Consider the following 20437-nt stretch of genomic DNA (forward strand, 5'->3'; position numbering starts at 1 on the left):
CAAAAGGCCCTACTAGGTATGTCAACAACTATGAGTATTGAATTTATGAATGAATAGTAAAAGCTTCACAGGCTGATACATGTGTATCTCTCTTTGCTGGCAAACGAAACCAAAATAAATAAAATAACAGCGGCGCCAAGATGCCAGAGCGTAAAAGGTGGGAGAAGCGAGCGGCAGAGAGTGAGAGGATCGCATGAATCACTTGCGCTAGTATGAAATCAGAAATGTTTCTCGGAATTACGCGCTGAATTGAACTAGTCTTCAATAGAGCAAACGTTTATTAAACAAATATGAGTGCGAATGGTAACTATTGCAATTGATAAAGCTTTACTTGTGTCAACAATACTAGTAGTTGATAGCTAGAGAGAGCGAGGGTATATAGCTCTGTGTGTGTAATGCGGCAAACAGTTGGTGCAGGTCGAAGCCAAAAATAAATATTGTCAGCTTTATCGTTTTAATGAGCACTTGAATTAGAAATCAGCGGACGACGAGTCATGTTTTTCCAGGAATCAACAGACAGCAACAACAACAACCTCAACAATTGATCGCAGACACTCGTTGGAAAATGTTGAATGAATTGAGCTGAATGCAAACAAACACGAAGTGAAACGACCTTATTCACCCGCTCAGCCCGCTCAAACACCCTTGGGGAACACCGCATAAGTCAAATTGTTTGTTGACTATGCGCGGCTGTGAGCAATTTGTGACTCACTTTGCTACGTCATACAAAACGAGAGAGACAGAGAGTGGGAGATCGTGAGAGCGAGCGCGGCACAGCTTGACTAACCGGTCAATGCCGGCTGAGCAGAGCGCAAAAGCTTTTTTCTTTGATATCTTTTCGTCATTGCTTCAATGCTGTCGGTTTTTGCTTGATCATTAACGCGTAAACCACTCAACTGTGCGCATCGTCAGACGCTGAGCGCGCAGTCGTGATCTCTCTCGCAAAAACAGTTATAAGCAGTTAAATGTTTCTCCTTTTGAGCTTTTCGTTTTAACGCGTTCGCGCTTGTGAATCACCTGCAAACATCCTAAGTGTGTGCATTTTATTTGCATATGTGCGTGTGTGTGTGTGTGTGACAAGTGCTTAAAAATAATGACAATTGTTATAAACAATTTTTAATGGCCGTTTTGGACAGCGCACGAGCAGCAACTGTGCAGAACTTTTTGTGCCTCAATAACTTTAATGCCATGCAACAAAATGCCCGACCAAAGCGTGTCGGTGCAACAGCAACAACAACAACAACTACAGCAACAGCAACAGTTGCTACTACAACAGCAGCAACAACAACATCGACACTGCAAACGCCATCGACATCGCATCAAAAGCCGCGAACGCGTCTACGACAACGCCGACGGCGTCACACCAGCAGCAGCTCCAACAGCGCCGAATCCAGCAGCAGCAATACGGACAGCGACAGCAGCAGCAGCAACACCAGCAGCACCAACAGCAGCAGCAGTTCCTCCCACCAAAGCCCCGCCCAACCGCTTGCCACCGCCAGCTGCAGCGCTCCCAAGCCCACAGCTTCACCTAGTCCACCCGCCTCACCCGTGCTCGTGCCTGTGGATCCGCATGCCTGGACCACCGATGACATTGCCAGCTGGGTAAAGTGGCTAACGCGTAAATTCAACATTGAACCCGAGCCGGATATTGCACGCTTTCCCAAAGATGGACGTGAACTGTGTGAACTAACACGCGCCGATTTCTGGGTCTGCGCGGGCTCACGCCAAGGTGGCATCTTGCTGGCCAAGCACTTTGCCCTCACCCTGTATCATGCCACTGGACGCGAGACGAGTCCCATGCTGAATGAGAATGAGCCAAGTGAGTAAAGAGCAAATCTTTAATCTTAAGACACATAAATCTGTAGCAATTCCCAGTGGCACGTTTAGAGTCGATTGCCAGTAGCCTGGCGTCCTTTTACGTTTATCCTTTTGTGGTCAAGTGTCAATTGAATCCTTTTCTGCTATTCAAGTTAATGGCAACTGTTTAAGATTTGCACTTGCTGATAGAGCTAGAACTTATGTGCTAGCATTGATTGTTTTTACCTCCGCTGCTATGCTGCCACACCCCCGCATGTCTCCGCACGCTCCCAAAGTCTATTAAGAGTAAATAATACGCATGTCATAGATAAAGACGGACAATGAATGTGTTAAGAGAGGCGTGAGGTATTCATTGCCATGGGCTTATAATTAAATACAAGCACACAAATACATACACATATATAAGTTGCATATGTGTGTGTCAGTGATAGAAATTCAATTCAATAGAATTAATTCTAGGAAAACATTTCGAATTCAAAAGAATTTTGTATTTTTGTTTTGTTTCAAGACATTTTAAAATTAGCAATTTAATGCCCTATAAATAGCAACAACTTATGAGTAGCTGCTGTACACTCTACCCACCTGTCTGCGTCTGCCTGCCCGCCCAGGCAACTTGCTGGGGGCTTACAAACTTCGCGGCTTCATAAACATAAATCGCGTGGCTGCCAAGAGTCGCAGCAAAGTAGGCAACACTTTTATTAACTAAGGGAAATGGCCAAGAGCGGGAGGCGGTGGGCAGCACTTGCCTTTCGAGTGATGAACTTAATAATAAACGATGTAAATATGATAATTTCTCGCAGGATGTGGCATCTAATAATAAAATCAAAATAATCCAACAAAAGTCAGCCAAAGTCAACAGAGCCAAAGCGCTCTGAGCTCTTGGAGTTGGGAGCTGACAACAGCGCCATGGGTGGTACTAAGACTTGTGTGTGTGGCAGCAACAGCAGCATATACAATTCGTTGCATCCTTCCTGGGCATATGTTAAGTTAGAGCGGGAGAGAGAGGCAGGCAGCGAGTGTAAGCGAGACATTGCCAATTTAATTGATTTGTTTTTTATGCCAAGGCGGATTACACGTTGTCGTGGCACAGATTACAGTTAAACGACTGCGGCGAGACCAAACAAAAACCCCACACTCCACACCACCCACTACCACCCATGCCCCAATCTAAGGGTAGGCACGTGGCCTCTGAACTTTTGTTTGACTTGGATGCTACGGCATTTTTACCACCAGCTGCGCAGGTGAACTTTTCGGCATCGTGTGGCAAGCTGTTAAGGCGCTTGTGGCAAACTCTATTGCCAGTTGCTCAACGCTGCTCGCGTCGTTAGGTTCGCAGCGCTCAATATAAAAAGAGCAAAAAGTTCGAATAATATATAAAACTTAACTATTGCTGTTAATTGTGGCATGCAGCGAAAGTAAAGTGCAACATGAGTGTCAGCGTTGACGTCGGCGTCATGTGGCGCCTCTCGGACTTTAATCGACGCTTCGGCCTGCGCATGCAGCCAACGCCGTCGGCAACGCATCCACAGCATCCACATCCGCCGCATCCGCATCATACGGCCGTGCATTGTTTTCATCATCCACAGCACCCACATTATCACCCACAGCATCCTGGCGCTGCACACAACTCCATGATCTTCAATGGTAATGCACAGTGTGGGATGACAATAAACTTTGGTATTTCCGCAGACCGGAAATGCTTGAGAATTAGCAAATTCCTTAGTGTCTCTCTTTTGCGTGCGCGCTCTTTGTGTCTCTGCCATTCTCTCTTCTGTAGTAGTGTACATCTTGGACGAGCTTTGATCTTGGCGCCGTTCATTCATGCCTCTGACTCATTTACCTTTCGCTTATGCCGACGTACAGTGCTCGCTCTATAGAGTGTACACATATTGTGGGTGTTAGATTTTTGAAAGTGCAACATTTTGTTTTAAAGCAAAGCCAAAGAAGATAAAGATAAATATTGATGATTTACTTAAATTAATAATTTTTATATTGGCAGTTGCATTAATCGAGTGTGTACTATATAATAATATTATTCAAGAATACAAAGTATGATACAAAGTAATTATTGAGCAATGAAAATAAGGCAATATTCAAAGACAATATCCTCTAAAATGTTTTTATAGTAAGAGTTGCTATAAACGAATATTGACTGTATCTGTTTCAATATTTGTTCAAACGAATACTGTTTTCATATTTCTAGTGCATTATTGTTTCCTTTCGACGACAGTGCACTGTAAAAAGTATTTATGGTTTGTTTCTTTCGCAACTGTTGACGCACCCGACCCGGCAACAGTTTTTTTTTTCATCATGGGCTTTTCCCAGCAACTATGTATTTAGCCTGAAAGGTGGCCAGTTCCGCTAGTTTTGTTGACCAAACTGCAGTGGAAGCCTGGCGTGGTGGCACGTCTGGGTTTACCCCAAGCGCTGTGATAAAAAAATTAAATATAAAAATAGGCACTGAAGGTTTGTCAGCGGCTTTAGAGGATTTATGTGCGGGCCAAGCAGCTCTCGCTTTTCTGCGAACGCTTCAAACTCATTTTGCATGCCACGTTGTCAGACTCCAGAGACTCTTGCCGCCTCCCCGCATGAAATCTGGTTTTTTATAATTTAATTTTTTCCGCGACTATCGCGTGCGCGCTCTCTCTTTCTCTCTCTCTTACTCTACGGTGTATCTGATTGTGTGTTTGTCTCTGTTTGCAGATCCATATCAGCTGCTGAACGCTGCCTCGCACCGATTGGTCGCCCAGGGCTCTGGTGGGCAAATACAGTTATGGCAATTTCTGTTGGAGCTGCTCGCTGATTCGTCGAACGCCAATTGCATTAGCTGGGAGGGCCAATCCGGCGAGTTCCGGCTTATTGATCCAGATGAAGTTGCCCGACGCTGGGGCGAGCGTAAAGCCAAACCAAATATGAACTATGATAAGCTCAGCAGAGCTTTGCGGTAAGTGTTTGCTATTGAGATTGTTTATAAATGTTTTCTCACTAATGTAAGATAACGCAATTAAATATAAACAACAAGCAAGCAGCATGAATACGTGGAACTTGTATCAAAATTCTAATAATTTTATTTATAATTATAAATTAATTATAACTTTTGTTTTTCTATTTATTTACAGTTATTACTATGATAAGAACATAATGACAAAAGTGCATGGCAAACGTTATGCGTACAAATTCGATTTCCATGGCCTAATGGCCGCTTGCCAGGCGCAGGCACAAGGCTGTGACCCGGCCGCCAGCATGATAAGTTCCTATAAGCATCATCAGCATCATCATCACCAAGGCATGACAACGCAGCATTTGCCACCACATCTAACGGCGCCACATTCCCATGTGCATTCCATGCACACGCATCAGCTGCTGCATCAAGAGTTGACCTCGCCGGCGTCCATATGCTCCAGCCAGGGATTTCCCTCATCTTCAACGGGCTCGTCGCCGGGCAATGTGTTTGCCAGCGCAGCGCCATATAATCCTGTCAGCCAGCCGCCACCGCCGCCGCCGGAGGAAGCTGCGGCCGGCAGCAATGTCAGCTACGAAGAGCGTACTCCGCCCAGCAGCGCATTTAATTGAGAGCAGACTACCCCAATTTGTTATTTCTTTTGGGGGTAGCTCATTTAGTGCTTGTAGCTTGGAGTGGGGTTGGGTTGGATGCGCAAGCACCGCCCGTCGCGCAACATGCGTATTGCCATCTCGCTTGCACTTTCGTTTTGGAGGCTACTACAAAAAGGTCATTGGTACTTAATGGCAGTTAACTTTTATGTTTAAGAGTGTGTCTATAAATTACGCATGTGATAATTATGGAGCAATGCAGCAGGTCAAGCAATACAACAACAACAACAACAGCAACAGCAAAGAACAAAAAACAACTAATTTGTTGATACAATTGTTAAGCTTAGATTTACTTAACTGTGTGTGTGTGTGTTCTCATGCATACATATTTAATATATAGTGCTTAGTGCTAATACAAAATAGCCGTTATTCATAGAACATACAGCAAGATTAGCAGTAAATAAGTTAAAGTGAATATACAGAAACTAATGCGATCCACTGCGGTGGCCAGCAACAGCCAATCAAACTGTAGTGCACGCGTCGAAGGCGTCTCTGTGGGATTAATATCCAAAGGTGTTCTGATATCCTCATACGGGTTCTCCTCCAGCTCCTTGGCACGACCATTGCTTTGACTGGCCTGCGGCTCAGCCTCATTGATAAAGTTTGACAGCAGCAGTAAGTCGCCCAGCTTGCCATGCAGCCAACGCTTCAGCAGCTCCGGTACACGACGCTTGTGCTCTGCGGTGGCCAAATAAAGCACCACAACCTCGATAATGGTGCCCAAGCTAAGCAGCAGCAAACAATAGCCATAGAAGATAACTGCAAGCACAAAAGTTGTCAATATAAACCTCAGAACTGTTCAATTTACTCACTTATAAGTGGCGTATTCCCAGCCAACACGGGCAACAATTGGGAGAAGTACATCAGGAATGCCGCCACCAGTACAATAAGTATGCCATTGAGCATTATTTTCTCGCCCATTTGTGGTGGCAGCCAGAAGCATGACAGCGCCAACAGCAACACGCAAGACGCAGGAATATATATCACGCCCGTATACATGGATGAACGTCTTTGCAAGACAAATGTAAACTGAACGAACTCATACAGCAACTCGTCCACGTTTTTAGTCTTCCAGTCCGCAATTTCCCACTCGCTGGACCTCATAAAGTCCATAAAGTTCAACGTTTGCGGATGCACCCATAAGGCGCCGTCAATGTGATTCTGTGCCCAAGTGCCGATATTAAACTTGCAGGTTTGTTTATCGTAAGGCCAGCTGCGCATATTGAGATTGCAGTACGCTGTATATACAGCCGGTGGATTCCACATCACATAGCCATTATCCCTAAATTGCAACGGTGTGTCCACTGTAAATGTGGCATCATCAGCGCCATTAAAATGCGTTATCTGTGGCTTCCACACGGAGTCCGAGGGCACAGTCAGCGTGGTTATGTTATCGTAGTCCTTGGGCTGCCAACCTCGCCGATCGTCTCGCCAGTGCTGCAGCAACAAATTTTATTAAATGGCACAAGCTTATATTTTTATACTCACAATATTCAACCAACAGTGTATCGTAACCTTGCCGCTTAGCTCATCGATATCTAAGTAAGCCACATTGATTGCTAGTGTTATGTTGCTTGGCTTGCCTTTCTCGGTGGGCGGAGAATTCACGTCGTATATAATTGTATTCATACGGAGACGATCCAGGGCGCTTACATTAGCATTTGCCACTTCATCTTCTAAATCGGCTGCTAAAGGAAAGTTATGGTTAGTTATAAACATAAGTAAGTATCTATAACGCTTAATCAATTGTTTAACACTTGCAAGTGGCGCTTGGCACGGAAATGAGTAGCGCACACAGTAATAATACGACATGTAGCCCACGACCGGATATGTTTTGCTTTATCTTGGTCGTCATTGTTTTGCTTCAAGTTCACAAAGCTCTGCTGGTTTCCAAATGTTTGCTCCCGGTGAATGATGCACGCTCAACCAGCTCAAGAATCCGACTGAGCCGCACATGGCTGTAGCTCTTTAAAAACAACGCTTTGTTTAAAAGATAAAGCAGGCGGGGAGTATTGCAGTAAATAAAGCAAAGTGCAGATAAGCGCACTTTTTCAACATGAAATGTTAACGACTAGACTTAACATATAACTAAGCATTTGCATTATTTTAAAACAGAAACATCGGCCAGTTGTGCATAAGTATTCTTAAACTTAAATATATTTAGTTTATTTCTGGAACTGGAAAATCCCGCTCGTATTCAAATAATAGGAACAGCTGATAATCGACAACTTGAAAAATATCGATAACAAGTGGGGAACTTGTTCTGCGACTTGAGCTCTTTTGCAACATGTTGCTTACAGTAGTAGGGACTGTCAAACTGTTTACAGTGTTCAACAGTTTTAGATTTCCCATCTCTAAATTGTTGACGTGGTTTGTGTGGGTGAGTGTTGTTGTCGTGTCAATTTGTCAAATTGCAACCCCGAAGACCGCGAGCTGAAGAGATTTTCCGTAGGATTAGTGCTGGAAGATTGTGTGAGAGAGAGTGTATATAAAATTGCAGCCATGGCTGAGCAAATTATTGACAATATTAAAAATGCGTTCCGTGGCATATTGGAGAACACGAATGAGAATGAAAATGTAAAAAATGAAACCATTACAAATGAAAAGAAAATATCCACACCGGAGGGTATTGCTGTAGCGTATGGCAGTTTGGTCATAATGGCAATGCTGCCCATTATCTTTGGCTCCATACGTTCCGTCAAGTTGCACAAACAAAAAAAGGTAAGTGTGGGCGCAACTTTCACTTTCGTTTTTTTCAACATTGTGTTTTTTACAGGCGAGTGGCGAGAAGGCAGATACAATGACCAAAAAGGATGCCATGTACTTTCCGCTTATTGCCTCTATGGCGCTCTTTGGTCTCTACATGTTTTTCAAGGTCTTCCAAAAGGTGCACATCAACTTGTTGCTCACCGGCTATTTCTTTATACTCGGTGTCATCGCTTTGGCGCATCTGCTGAGCCCGGTGCTGAATTCACTGATGCCGGCAGCCGTACCAAAGATACCATTCCATATACATTTCACCCAGGGCGAGGGCAAGCACAAAGAGGATATAATTAACTACAAGTTCTCCACCCATGATATTGTGTGTCTAGTCATCTCATCGGCCATCGGCGTTTGGTATCTACTCAAGAAACATTGGATTGCCAACAATCTGTTTGGTTTGGCGTTTGCCATCAACGGCGTCGAAATGTTGCACTTGAACAATTTTATTACCGGCGTCATTCTGCTCAGTGGACTGTTCTTCTATGACATATTCTGGGTGTTTGGCACCAATGTCATGGTCACCGTGGCCAAGAGCTTTGAGGCACCCATCAAGCTAGTTTTTCCCCAGGACTTATTGGACAATGGCTTGAATGCCTCCAACTTTGCCATGCTGGGTCTGGGAGATATTGTTATTCCTGGCATATTCATTGCCTTGCTGCTGCGATTTGATGACAGCAAGAAGCGCAAGACGCGAATTTATTTCTACTCCACGCTTGTGGCCTACTTCCTGGGTCTCATGGCTACCATCTTCGTGATGCATGTCTTTAAGCACGCACAGCCTGCATTGCTCTACCTAGTGCCTGCTTGCATGGGAACCCCCTTGTTAGTGGCTTTAGTGCGTGGCGAACTCAAGGTGCTCTTTGCGTAAGTGTAGTCTTCACTACTAGATAGAGTACTTCTCTACTAACTATACTCTTCCTATCTACAGCTATGAGGATCATCCTGAGGAGAAACCTGAGAAGAAGGAGAAAAAGGAAAAGGATGAGAGTAGCCACAGCAGCAGTAGCAATAAGAAAAAGGAGTCTAAGAAGGCAAAATAGATCCACTTCTTTCCAAAGCAACACCTCTCAATGGCTTCTAAATAGAGAGAGGCACAAAATACGCATTTTGTTAACGCTTGAACATCCTTATTTGGCTTCCGTTTGCCAGCCACTGGAAAATTCTATAAAAGACCATTCTGATTCTGTTGATCTAGGCAATGTTCCTTGGCCAAGGCACAAAAACCCTATCGATTAGGCTTATACTTAAATTTAGCTTGCAAATCTTTTTTACCAGACTTTAATGTGCATAAGTTTATTTAACTGAATAAAATAACAAATTTACGTACAACTTAAGAACAATAAATTGTAATAATATTCCATGTTTTGCGAAAAACAAATGTAAATGTACAAATTAAGCAACATCTTCAAATTTAAAGTTTCCGCCTTAAAATAAAGTTATCACTGTATCGATACACATTTTACAGCACATGTTAATTTCCAGTCATTTAACATAATGATGTAGCGTTTTTACATACACATTTTCTGTTAAAGCTATGTCGCTTTCTATCGATACTGAAAACGGTCACACTGTTTGCAAGCCGAAGCCGTCAAATTGCGCTATTTTAACAAAAAAAATTTTAATTATAAAATAGGCACGCAAATTGCAATAAAATAAGTTAAACACTACCGCAAGGTATAGGCTGAGGTATGTATTTGCTATTGCAAGTGTTAGTTTTAATTATTTCAATGCGATTGGCATGAGAAATAACCATTTTGCAAATTCTATGCAGCGTGTGCAACCGTGGAGTAAGAAGAAGAGCGAAAACGAAGAGACAACAATTTCGCAAAAACTGTAAACGGTAGTGAGCAGTGAATAAAATATGTCTGGCATTGCTATAACTCGTTTGGGCGAGGAGCGCAAAGCGTGGCGTAAGGATCATCCATTTGGTTTTGTTGCGAGGCCAGCAAAGAATCCAGACGGCACACTAAATCTGATGATCTGGGAGTGTGCTATTCCCGGCAAGAAGTCGACACCATGGGAGGGTGGTCTGTACAAGCTACGAATGATTTTCAAGGATGACTACCCAACCTCGCCACCCAAATGTAAGTTCGAACCGCCGCTCTTCCATCCCAATGTGTATCCGTCTGGTACAGTGTGTCTTTCGCTGCTGGATGAAGAGAAGGATTGGCGTCCCGCCATTACCATCAAACAGATTCTCTTGGGCATTCAGGATCTGCTCAATGAGCCTAATATCAAGGATCCAGCTCAGGCAGAGGCTTACACCATTTACTGTCAGAATCGCTTGGAGTATGAGAAGCGTGTACGTGCTCAGGCACGTGCCATGGCTGCTACCGAGTAGATGATAAGCCGCAACAGAAGTAACAGACGAGGCACACACACTCACACAAACAAACACCCGCAAACAATACACTACAGCTAAAGGAAATAATGAAAAGTATAGTGATCATCCCACACTACAACACAAACATAAACCACTTAGGAGTGAGGCATTTTAGGAAATGCCTATTCTACTTACAAACCTTTTTAAATAAGTCTTAAGTTGATATAATATTCAAATGATTCAAATATGTGAAGGAGAAAAGAAACAGATTGCAAATTTGTGACATTCGGCATCGTAAATTTATTTAAATAATATTTGAGTGTATTACTTATATGATTTCAAGCATTGCACTGTACGTTTTGGCATATTTGAGTTAAAATTTATATAAAATATACTAAGCTAATAAATATTATTCTGTCACTTCTGTTGCCACGTGGCAGCGAACTGGTTTCATTTGCATAACCACACGGCATGTTTCCAGTGTCCTTGGGCCAGCAAATGAGCATAAGGAAACAGCACATATAATTTAATTTTTAAGGTCAAAGGCCACTTATGTCCTTCGATGGACGAAAGGACTCGCATTTTCGGGCTCCTGGGCATCGATTCTATCAAACTGCATACCTGGATATCAGGATTGGACAAAAAAATTCTTGACAAATTTTGCAGGGGGTTTGTGCAAAAGTGGCCCAAAAGCACAAAATGTCTTTTCTCGGAATAACTGCAAGGGACTGCAGGGATGTCTTTGGTGTAAGTAGGGCTCTTGATAGCTTTCAGAATATACCACACAAAGGACGAAAGTCCTTACAGAAGCCGAGAAAAATAGCTTTCTTGGTATACAGAAAATAGCGTATATCTCCCGAATCCTTCCCAGGATCAGGACAAAACAAGTGCCAATCGATGCTGCATCAAAAGGACTATCGACTGGCCCAAGGACATACGGATAGTCCTTGCAGTTGCGGAGATAATAAGGATTTTGTGTTTTTGGCCACTTTCCTTGCGCCCTGAGGCTGAAATTTTTTAAGTTAATGGATTATTAGATGACCCCATATTTTTTTGATGCAGATCGATAGAGTTATCGTCCTGTTGAGTGTTCGTAACCAAAAATTTTGGAAATTGCGGTCCTAATCCTGCCGAGTTTGGATTCTTCTCTAGAGGAAGCAGTGCTTGGCAGCCCTTGTAGGTATGCAGCATTTTGCTTTGCCCAAACCTGCTTGGCAATGGCAAAAAATGTTGCTACTTTATAAGATGAAGAAATTAGGCAGAACAACAACCAGTTCTATTATAAAATCGTTGCACCCACGCTAATCTGCTGCATACCAAAGGGCTGCCCAGCACAGGTGTTCTCTAGAAAAAATATCCATTATCTCGGCAGGATTAGGACGCATTTCCAAAATTTTTGGTTTACGACTCCTGCATCAAAAAAATATGGGGTCATCTAATAATCCATTAACTTAGAAAATTTCGGCCTCAGGGTGCGAGTAAAGTGACCAAAACCAGAAAATCCTTATTTTCTCCGCACCTGCAAGGACTATCCGGATGTCCTTGGGCCACTTGATAGTCCTTTTGATGCAGCATCGATTGGCACTAATTTGGTCCTGATCCTGGCAAGAATTCGTGAGATATAGCCTATTTTCTGTATTCGAAAAAATGTGTTTTTCTCCGCTCCTGTAAGGACTTTCGTCCTTCGAGTGGTATATTCTGAAAGCTCTCAAGCAGCACTACTTGGACACCAAAGGACATCCCCGTAGTCCTGCCGGTTTCCGAGAAAAAGGACATTTTGTGTTTTTGGGCCACTTTTTGCGACTAACCCCGTGCAAATTTTTTCAAGAAATTTTTTTGTCCAATTCTGGATATCCTGATATGCAGTTCGTTATATTTGATGCCCAGGAACTCGAAAATGCATGTCCTTTTTGCATCGGAAGGATAACGGAAGAGCAGTAGCTAAGAGCCATGAAATTTGGCCATACAAAACGAAAGACTCAAGCAACGAACTTGCAGGCAACAATCAATTGCCAAGCGCACAACTTTAGTTTGTAAGTTTAAAAAGTTGCGCATATGCAAATTTGTGATTTTGACGCAAGGATAATGGAAGAGCAGGAGCTTAAATCGACGCATGTTGGTCATACGAAAAAAATATATATAAACAACTTATACAACTACAACTAAGAACTATTGTACATTTATTTGGAATAAATTAATTAGTTTTATTGTCGCACACACTTAATAAATACGTGGTATATATATATATATATATATATATATCTATATTTAAATTACACAGTTTGATTTGCATTAATAATATTGGATCTATAGGATTAATTACCGTTATGCGAATGGAGCAGTGCCAAATCGCTAGGCTATATATTATATAGGAGCTTATGCTATTTAAAGTTTGCTCGTGAAATGAAAAACTTTTAGTTTCTTGCACTCATTATTGGGGGTACCTCTATAACTCTCTCTCTAAGTGGTAAGCTTTGGCATGCATTATATGTCATGAATTTCTAATGTCCTTTCTTTATGGGAGGGGCGCACAATACAGATGCAGTCGCAGTGTTTGGTTGGCTGACAGTGATCAGAATAGAATAGAGGCTGGAAATGCGTATCCATGGTATGTCTATGTAGCTATGTGTGTATGTGTTTGTGGGGAGATTCTCCGGAAATACTGTCGATGCTGTTGTGTGGCGTTGGGCGATTCGAACTCAGAAGCACTTGTAGTACCATTCCAGCTGCCTACGTTGCGCCTCCCATAGCAGCTGGCACTCGGCGCGCTCTCAAATGGCCGCCTCCTGTAGATTCTCCTTGTTCTTCTGCAGCAGCAGCAGCTGCTCGCTGGGCATGGCGCTGGCCACATGATTGGGACTGGGGCTGTCGTTGGCCTCGGGTCGATGCAGCTTGCTCTTGCAGTAGAACTGCTTGTGTGCCAGATATGTCTTGACATAGTTGAACGAGATGTCGCAGGTGGAGCAGTATTTCTTCATGGCCTCGGCGGCGCTGGGGCCCAGCGGCGAGTGCAGCACACTGGGCGGTGGCGGCAGCGGCAGCGGCAGCGTTGCAGCTGTGTCAATGCTCATCTCCAAGGGTTCCGTCTTGATGTGGCTATGCGGCGTGCCAATGGGCGAGTTGTTGTTGTCGTGCACCAGACTCAGCGTGCTGGCGTCCAGTGGCTCCGTTTTGATGTGAAAGCTGCAAGTAGCAAGGGAATAAATACAAGTTGCATGAATGAGCTGCATGTGGCGCTTACCTGGGCACAGTTGCTGGCTCGCGCTCACCATTGACCAGCGCTATGTCGTCCTGTTCGCGCGACTCGGGTGAAATGGAAGGCGAGCTTATGGCCACATGCGGATGCAGCAGCTTCATATGACGCAGCTGCAATAACAAAAGTAATGAAGCAAGCGCTTGGATTGGCTTTGAGCTGCTGTACTCACCACATTGCCTTTGTAGGTGGAGGCATAGATGCAATAGTCGCAGGTGTAGAGCTGCGGCGCTTGCTGCTGCTGCGCCGCCTCCAGCTGCTGCTCCACGGACTGTGGCGGCGGCACTGCTGCTGCTGCTGCTGGCAGCTCCAGATTGACAGCTGGCGCTGTTTCCTCCTCGAAGATGCAGGTCATGTAGTGCTCCTCGTTCACGTCGCTGGTCTTCTTATCGAAATGCGTGCGTATGTGTGTGCGCATGCCGCGCAGCGTGTTGCCCTTGTACTGGCAGATGGTGCAGCGAAAGGCTTTGACCGTGCCGTGCATCTCCATGTGCTTGCGTGCCAGCGCAGCAGTGGGACTGACGACGCCGCAGACGGGACATTTGTTGACGCTCGTGCTCGAGTTGGGCGTTGCAGCATTTGGTGTGGGCGTTAGCGTAGGCGTGGCAGCAATTAGCACACAGGGCTGCGAGTGCTCATGCTGAGTCTTGCACTTGTGGCACTTTTCCTTGGGCTGTGGCTGTGGCTGTGGCTCAGTGGGCGTGGGCGTGGCAGCAGCTGCGGCGCCGCCACCTTTGGGGCAATAATAGTTCTGATGCGCTCTGAGATTGTCCAGCGAGGTGTACTTGATGCCGCAGGCAGCGCAAATGAGCTGCTGATAGGCAACGGGCGTAGCCTCAGCAGCAGTTGCTGCAGCACCAGCACCACCACCACTACCACCACCGCTAGGTGGCGTATTGCTGCTGCGCTTGGCAGCGTCTTCGCCGGCGTCCTGATTGCGTGCCGAGCAGTAATGTTGCTTGTGTGCCAAGTAGTTTTCATATTTGCAAAACACAATGTTGCACTCCTTGCACTTGGACACGCCCTGCTTGACATAGATCTGCGGCTGTGTGGCAGCCGTTGCATTGGCCACAGCTGCTGCTGGCGCTGGCGCTGCTGCTACGGCGGCGGCAGCAGCAGCTGCTAGCTTCAGCGCCAGCTCGGGATTCGTTTTGGCCAGCAGCGATTCGGTTAGGCCAAAGTCAGCGGGCAACATGGCACGCGTTAGCGGCGTTAGATTCTCCAGCAGCTGCGGCATGCCCAGCGCCAGCGCTGGCGGCGACATTGAAGCAGCGCTGCCTGCGCCGGAGCTGCGTGGACTCACCGCGCGTCGCTTGGGCGATGGACTCATCGAGGGACTGCTGGGCAGCGATGGAGCGCATACAATTTGCTCGGGCGTCACACTGCTGCGATTCTCCAGACTCTCCTTGCCCGCCGCCGCCGCCAGCAGCGCTTCCTCCACCAGTCGCTGTCGCTGCAGCAGCGCTGCAATGGGCGAGCGTCGCAGCGATAAATCCAGCGGCGCAGCACTCGTCTCCCTATCATACAACATGCCATTAGTTACATTAGCTACTCCTGCCCCACTCTCTTTACTTACCGCATGCTGCTCGCTTCTTTGCGCTTCGGCTCGGGCGCGCTGCTCTTGGCTTCCGTTTCCTGGCTGCCCACGCTGCTGCTCGTTTGTCTCTCCGGCTCCAGCGCTGCAGTTAGTGGCAACTGACTGTTGTTGTTGTTGTTGCCGCTGGGCATTACAGCTGCAGCTGCTGCCGCCGCCGCTGCTGCGTTGCCTGCCAGCGCGTTGATCGTCAGCGCTGTGGCCAGCGGCTTGAGCGCTCCATTGTCCAGCGTAAAGCAAGTGGACTCCGGATTCACTATGCCCGATGTGGAAGTGGTGCTGGTAATAGATAAACAGATTTGAATTAAAGCAAAGCGTACAAATATTTTATATCGAATTTGTAAGTTCGAAGTTTAATCAATTGCGAATTGTATTAAGCTTAAGCTGGAATTGAATTCAGCTCTTAAATTTTGTATTACAATTACTAATTGATTAAAAATTTATTGGAATAAATCATAATAATTATTTACTGACTAGATGATAGAATTTCAAATCGATTGATACAGTTTACAAATATTCAAAAAAGAATAAAATATTAATTGTGATTATTGCGCTACTTTTTAATGAATAATTTAAATTAGCATATAAAAATCGAATTTAATTAATAATGACTGTGATAATATAGTTCTTAGTAATGCCTTTTAGTTAGTTCATTATTTATTTTTAATTTAATTTTCTCTTTAATACTTACAGTGGTCCTGGAATGAGACTGGCGGCGCGTATAAGCGAGCAGGGCACTATGATGATGGGATTGGTGGGTAGTGCCAGGAAGGGTTGTGGAGGCGCCACCTGCAGTGAGGCAGCGGCGGCGGCAGCAGCAGCAGCAGCGGCAGCAACCATTGCCGGCGTGGGCGTTTTATTGCGCGCAGTTTGCGGACTGTGAGCGCCGCTGAGCTTAGCCGGAGCAGCAGCCACCGGACCGGCGACAGTGGCAGCAACATTATTGGCATCCGGCTTGGGTGTCAACTGTCCATCGCTGCGACGGGAGCTGCAGTAGTGTTGCTTGTGGGCGCGATAGGTTTTGATGTTGTTGAAGCGAATATCACAGTCGCTGCAGTAGCGATCGATTTGCTAAGCGAGAGAGAGAGAGAGAGAGAGAAACAATTAGTTGGAGCTATTAAAGAAATGGTGCATCGAACTCACTTGACTAGAGCTCTCCTCAAGCTGCGCTGCAGCAGCAGCAGCGGCGGCGGCAGCGGCTGCAGCTACGCCGTTTACCGTTAGAGCGCTTAGGCTTGCCGCATGCGTTGGAGCCGGCGACGTCTGATGCATGCGCATGTGACGATTGAGCGAGACCTTCTTGTCCGCACTGTAGGAGCATTGGGTGCATGCGTATTGCTTGCCCGTTCTGGCCACCTTGGCCGGTGGTTCGCCCCCAGCTGCTCCAGCAGCTCCAGTGGAATTGCTGCCCGCGGTGCCAGTGGGCGTCAATTTGTCGCTTGCATTGTTGGCATCCTCCTCGGCGTCCTTGATGCGATGCGAGCAGTAGTAAGCCTGATGCGCCTCCAGCGTGGAGGGTGAACTGAACGCAATGCTGCAGGGCAGGCACATGAAGCGCGCTGGCTTCAGCAGCGGCTCCACCGGCTCCACAACACACTGCTCCGGCTGCTGCGGCGGCGCCAGCAAACGATTCTCATGCAGATTTAATTCTTTAGCATCGGGTTTGAGTGCTGGATCTGAAGCCAGCAGCGCATTCAAACGCAGCTTGGGCAGCACTATGGGCGGTGTGGGCGTCACAGGCGGACTGGGCGTGGCTGCTGCCGAGGGCGGCGTTGCTGGCTGCTCCATAATCTCCAGCTTGGGCACCAGCTCGTGTGGCGTTGGACTTCTTGGTGGCGTTGGCGTTGCTGTTGTCGTCTGCTCCGCCAGCAGCTGTTGCTCCTCCTCGCTGTTTGGCTTCATGGTGGTTTCCTCACACTCAGCGGCTTGGCTCTGAGTCTGGCTGTCGTCGTCTTTTTCGTCCTGTTGCTGCTGCTGCTGTTGATCCTGCAACTGTTGCTGCTCTTCGCTCAGCTCATGTGCAGCCAAATCTTTGGAATCTGCAAAGCGAACAGAAAGAAATTAAATTAATAAAAATATATATACAACAAATTAAATTAAAATATTAATTAAAATTTAATTAATAAAAATGTATAAAAAATTAAATTAAAATATTTTAAGTAAGCTTAGAAATTTGGCTGCCAATTTTGCTCTAGCTTCAATTTATTACTTTCATATAATAAATTAATAATGTTTTTAGCCTTTTAATTAAATAATTGCTTAGTCTTAAGTTTAATTTTTAAACTGTTTGCCAATTCATTTGCTAATAAGCACCAAATTTTGCTTTTTATTTAGCGCAGTCCAAATCTCTTCCAAGTACAACAAGCGTATGTGTGTGTGCGTTTGTCTGTGTGTGTGTGTGTCATTGAGGTTAGGCAATTATTATTGAACAAATTGTCAGCGACGCTGGCAGCAGCAGCAGCAGCAGCTGCAGCTGTGAAAACAATGCGACGTTGTCGCTGTCCACAAAGTTTGAAGCAGTTGAGTTGACTCCAAGAGTCGCAACAGGCAAAGGCGCGCAGTGTGGCTTGAAGATTTGACTTTGGGCTACGAGGTTGTCGACCATTTGGCTGCTGCGGTTTATCCCGCAGTCGCATCTTGAAGCTGGCGGATTACGTGGAAAATCGGCGAGTTGGAAAAGCGCATGGTGGTCAACGGGTCGACAGACACACACACACACACACACACACATATACAAGCAAGACAGCGGGTTGATGATTAGAGCAAAGCACAACTGACATCTGATTTGTATTTGGGCACAAAATATTATAACGACCAGGCCGGCGATGCGGCGCTGGATAAGACAGCTGAAGAGGCAACGAGGCGACGACGACAGCAGCGCGGAGTGGCTTGTGGGGCTGTGGGGTTGGCAGCATGCAGCGCTAGATATGAAGGCGCTGATAAGAGCAGCGAGGCAAGCGAAGCGATGCTGCTGTCTCGCTCTTGCCACATGTGGCATCATTGGAGCATTGCAGCATTGGCCATGCGCGTTGACCTGTCAATTGTGGACTATTGAAATGTCAGTGCAACATTTGTTGCTTGTGTGCGGTTGCAATTTGTTGCTTGCTTGCGCGCAAGTTCGTTGCCTAAGTCATTTGATTGCAGGCCATAGCCACGCCCACTACGAGCTGCGCAGGCTTAATTGCAGTGTCGATTTTCACGAATTCACACACACACACACACACACACACACTTAACAATTGCACGTGAACAATCGACAACATCTACGGCTGCCCCCCTCTGCCGACGCCCATGCTTCACGCTCTTCTCGCTGCTGCTGCTGCTGCTGCTGCGCTTTGTGAAATTCCTGCGCATTCAGCTTATTTGTAAGATATTTATTGCCATCGATTGCTGCTCGATAAGCTGCACACGTAAAGTGTTTGGAGCTGTAGCTGAAGCTGCAGACGCTGCTCGCAGACGTTTGCCAATTTGGCTTCGGGTGGCCGCCAGGCGAAGGCCAAAAACAAAAAACAAAAAAAAAAACAAAAAACTTCTTTAGCTGCTAACAATGGGCAACAGCTGCTAATCCCCTCAGCTTTATTGTTGTTGCTGTTGTTCGTTTGTTTAGCAAACGTAACGTTACGCCGCCTCACACACACACACACACACACACACATACACACGCATACTGCTGCAACGCCAACGCCAACAATTGTTTATCAATTTGTTAAATCAGCTGCACTGTTGTTGCTGTTGCTGCTGCGCCGCTTGCGATCGATCGTTGCTGATAAGCAACAGCAACACACACACACACACACACACACACACATACGTATAGGCTATGCTTGTGCACTTTATCAGCCAGCAGTTTATTGTTGCTGCTTTCTCACTTTGCTGCTGGCAGCAACTGTTGCTGTTGTTGCTGTTGCTGGTTGCTGGTGGGCGTTGTATGCAGCTATAAACAATCGCACAATTTGCTGTACCTCAATCGAGTGAAAAACCCTTTTGTTTCATTTGTCGCTGCGGTCTGAGGTTGAGACCGCCATAGCAGCTAATCGCTGTTGGCTCCAAGTCCAAGATGCAACCGAAGGTCAGTTAACCCATGAAAGCCCACAGCGTGTTGCTGGTTGCTGGCGACGGCGCAGCTCATCGCGATGGCAGTTGAAGCGTCGCCGCTTGGTCTACGGTTGCACAATGGGGCGTATGCGCAATAATAGTGCGTGGGCGTGTTAAGTGAGCCTCACTTTGCATGCGAAACCAGCAGCAGCAGCAGCAGCAGCAACAGCAGCAGCAACATGAGCGAGGCATAAAGCAGCGCATTGATTTCAATTAAGCGTGAATTGAATTAAGGATTTAAAGTAGCTCAAATAATATTTAAATACTCAAATTTGCGCTAATTAAACAAATTGGGGGGGAGTGTAGTGTGGGTCAAGTTGTGCCTTGCAAACAAATTGAAAAACGTGATTGAAGCGCAAATTTTCTGTGCACTCTAAACTGTTAACGAAAATCTTCATTTTCGCGCGAAAATGTTGCCACCTTGTGTTGCTGTTGCAAGTACGATGGGGCAGCCAGACCTATAATCAACGCCATCAGCAGCCAGTGGGACTCCACTTACAGTTGAACTTGCGCCTCAGCGCACCCAGTCGCAGCCTCAGACCCTGAGCCTCACTTATCAATTGTTATTAATCAAAAAAGGCAGCGAAAAACAAATGCACAGCACCAGAGAGCAGCAAAAATTCACCAATTCGCAACATTTCATTTCACACTTTCAAGCCCCCAAACACTCTCAGCGACTTCGAGACTTAAACCGTGCAAATAATCAACATTCTCATATCTCTCTTTTTTTTAGCGCTGCTATTCGTGATTTACTCCCCAGTTCGTACGCTCTCTGATTCTGTTTTGGCTGCTGCTGCTTCTTCTGCTTTTTTTTTTATTTTCAGCACCTCCTTAGCACTATGGGAAACGGCGCGATGCAGCAAAATTCTTTGATCCGCACTCGATAAGCAATTTGGTTTTTCTCAATTTCTCAGTTGCTCTGTTCCCCATACCCTGGATTTGTTTCCAATGATTACAGAGGAGTTTTTTGAAGCGAGCA

General features: G+C 45.8%; 5 protein-coding genes across 6 annotated transcripts in view; 3 read left to right on the top strand and 2 right to left on the bottom strand.

Annotated features, from left to right (window-relative positions):
• The first annotated feature begins 832 nt into the window (after positions 1–832).
• On the top strand, positions 833–5401 carry LOC108608159 (DNA-binding protein D-ETS-6). Of its 2 annotated transcripts, none has more exons than XM_017999413.1 (3): positions 833–1819; positions 4522–4762; positions 4938–5401. In XM_017999413.1, the coding sequence occupies exons 1-3, from the start codon at positions 1120–1122 to the stop codon at positions 5389–5391; spliced, it is 1395 nt and encodes a 464-aa protein (XP_017854902.1). In that variant the 5' UTR covers positions 833–1119; the 3' UTR covers positions 5392–5401. The 2 variants fall into 2 exon arrangements, with proteins under 2 accessions (XP_017854902.1, XP_017854903.1); XM_017999414.1 differs by lacking the exon at positions 833–1819 and adding an exon at positions 3246–3462.
• Positions 5402–5775: 374 nt separating this feature from the next.
• Positions 5776–7448, bottom strand: LOC108608161 (neuronal acetylcholine receptor subunit alpha-5). Its single transcript, XM_017999415.2, has 3 exons — positions 6919–7448; positions 6243–6867; positions 5776–6189 (listed from the first exon to the last, which is right to left on the bottom strand). Exons 1-3 carry the CDS (start codon positions 7240–7242, stop codon positions 5801–5803), a joined length of 1338 nt encoding a protein of 445 aa, XP_017854904.1. The 5' UTR covers positions 7243–7448; the 3' UTR covers positions 5776–5800.
• A 338-nt stretch (positions 7449–7786) lies between these two features.
• LOC108608162 (minor histocompatibility antigen H13) lies at positions 7787–9518 on the top strand. The gene is made up of 3 exons (XM_017999416.2): positions 7787–8151; positions 8207–9057; positions 9122–9518. Exons 1-3 carry the CDS (start codon positions 7933–7935, stop codon positions 9231–9233), a joined length of 1182 nt encoding a protein of 393 aa, XP_017854905.1. The 5' UTR covers positions 7787–7932; the 3' UTR covers positions 9234–9518.
• A 251-nt stretch (positions 9519–9769) lies between these two features.
• LOC108600395 (SUMO-conjugating enzyme UBC9-B) lies at positions 9770–10553 on the top strand. The gene is made up of 2 exons (XM_017987948.1): positions 9770–9879; positions 9965–10553. The coding sequence occupies exon 2, from the start codon at positions 10055–10057 to the stop codon at positions 10532–10534; it is 480 nt and encodes a 159-aa protein (XP_017843437.1). The 5' UTR covers positions 9770–9879; positions 9965–10054; the 3' UTR covers positions 10535–10553.
• A 2248-nt stretch (positions 10554–12801) lies between these two features.
• The window catches only part of LOC108608454 (zinc finger protein ush), a 56623-nt gene continuing 48987 nt past the window's right edge, over positions 12802–20437 (bottom strand). The window contains exons 3-8 of the mRNA XM_017999833.1: positions 16507–17402; positions 16055–16434; positions 15346–15642; positions 13942–15286; positions 13758–13882; positions 12802–13699 (exon numbers count right to left, since the gene is read on the bottom strand). Of these exons, the coding sequence (XP_017855322.1) occupies positions 13288–13699; positions 13758–13882; positions 13942–15286; positions 15346–15642; positions 16055–16434; positions 16507–17402 (3455 nt within the window). The 3' untranslated portion in view covers positions 12802–13287. The remainder of the gene's footprint in view (positions 13700–13757; positions 13883–13941; positions 15287–15345; positions 15643–16054; positions 16435–16506; positions 17403–20437) is intronic.

The sequence above is a fragment of the Drosophila busckii genome, chromosome 2L (genome assembly GCF_011750605.1).
Source record: "Drosophila busckii strain San Diego stock center, stock number 13000-0081.31 chromosome 2L, ASM1175060v1, whole genome shotgun sequence".
NCBI lineage: Eukaryota > Metazoa > Arthropoda > Insecta > Diptera > Drosophilidae > Drosophila > Drosophila busckii.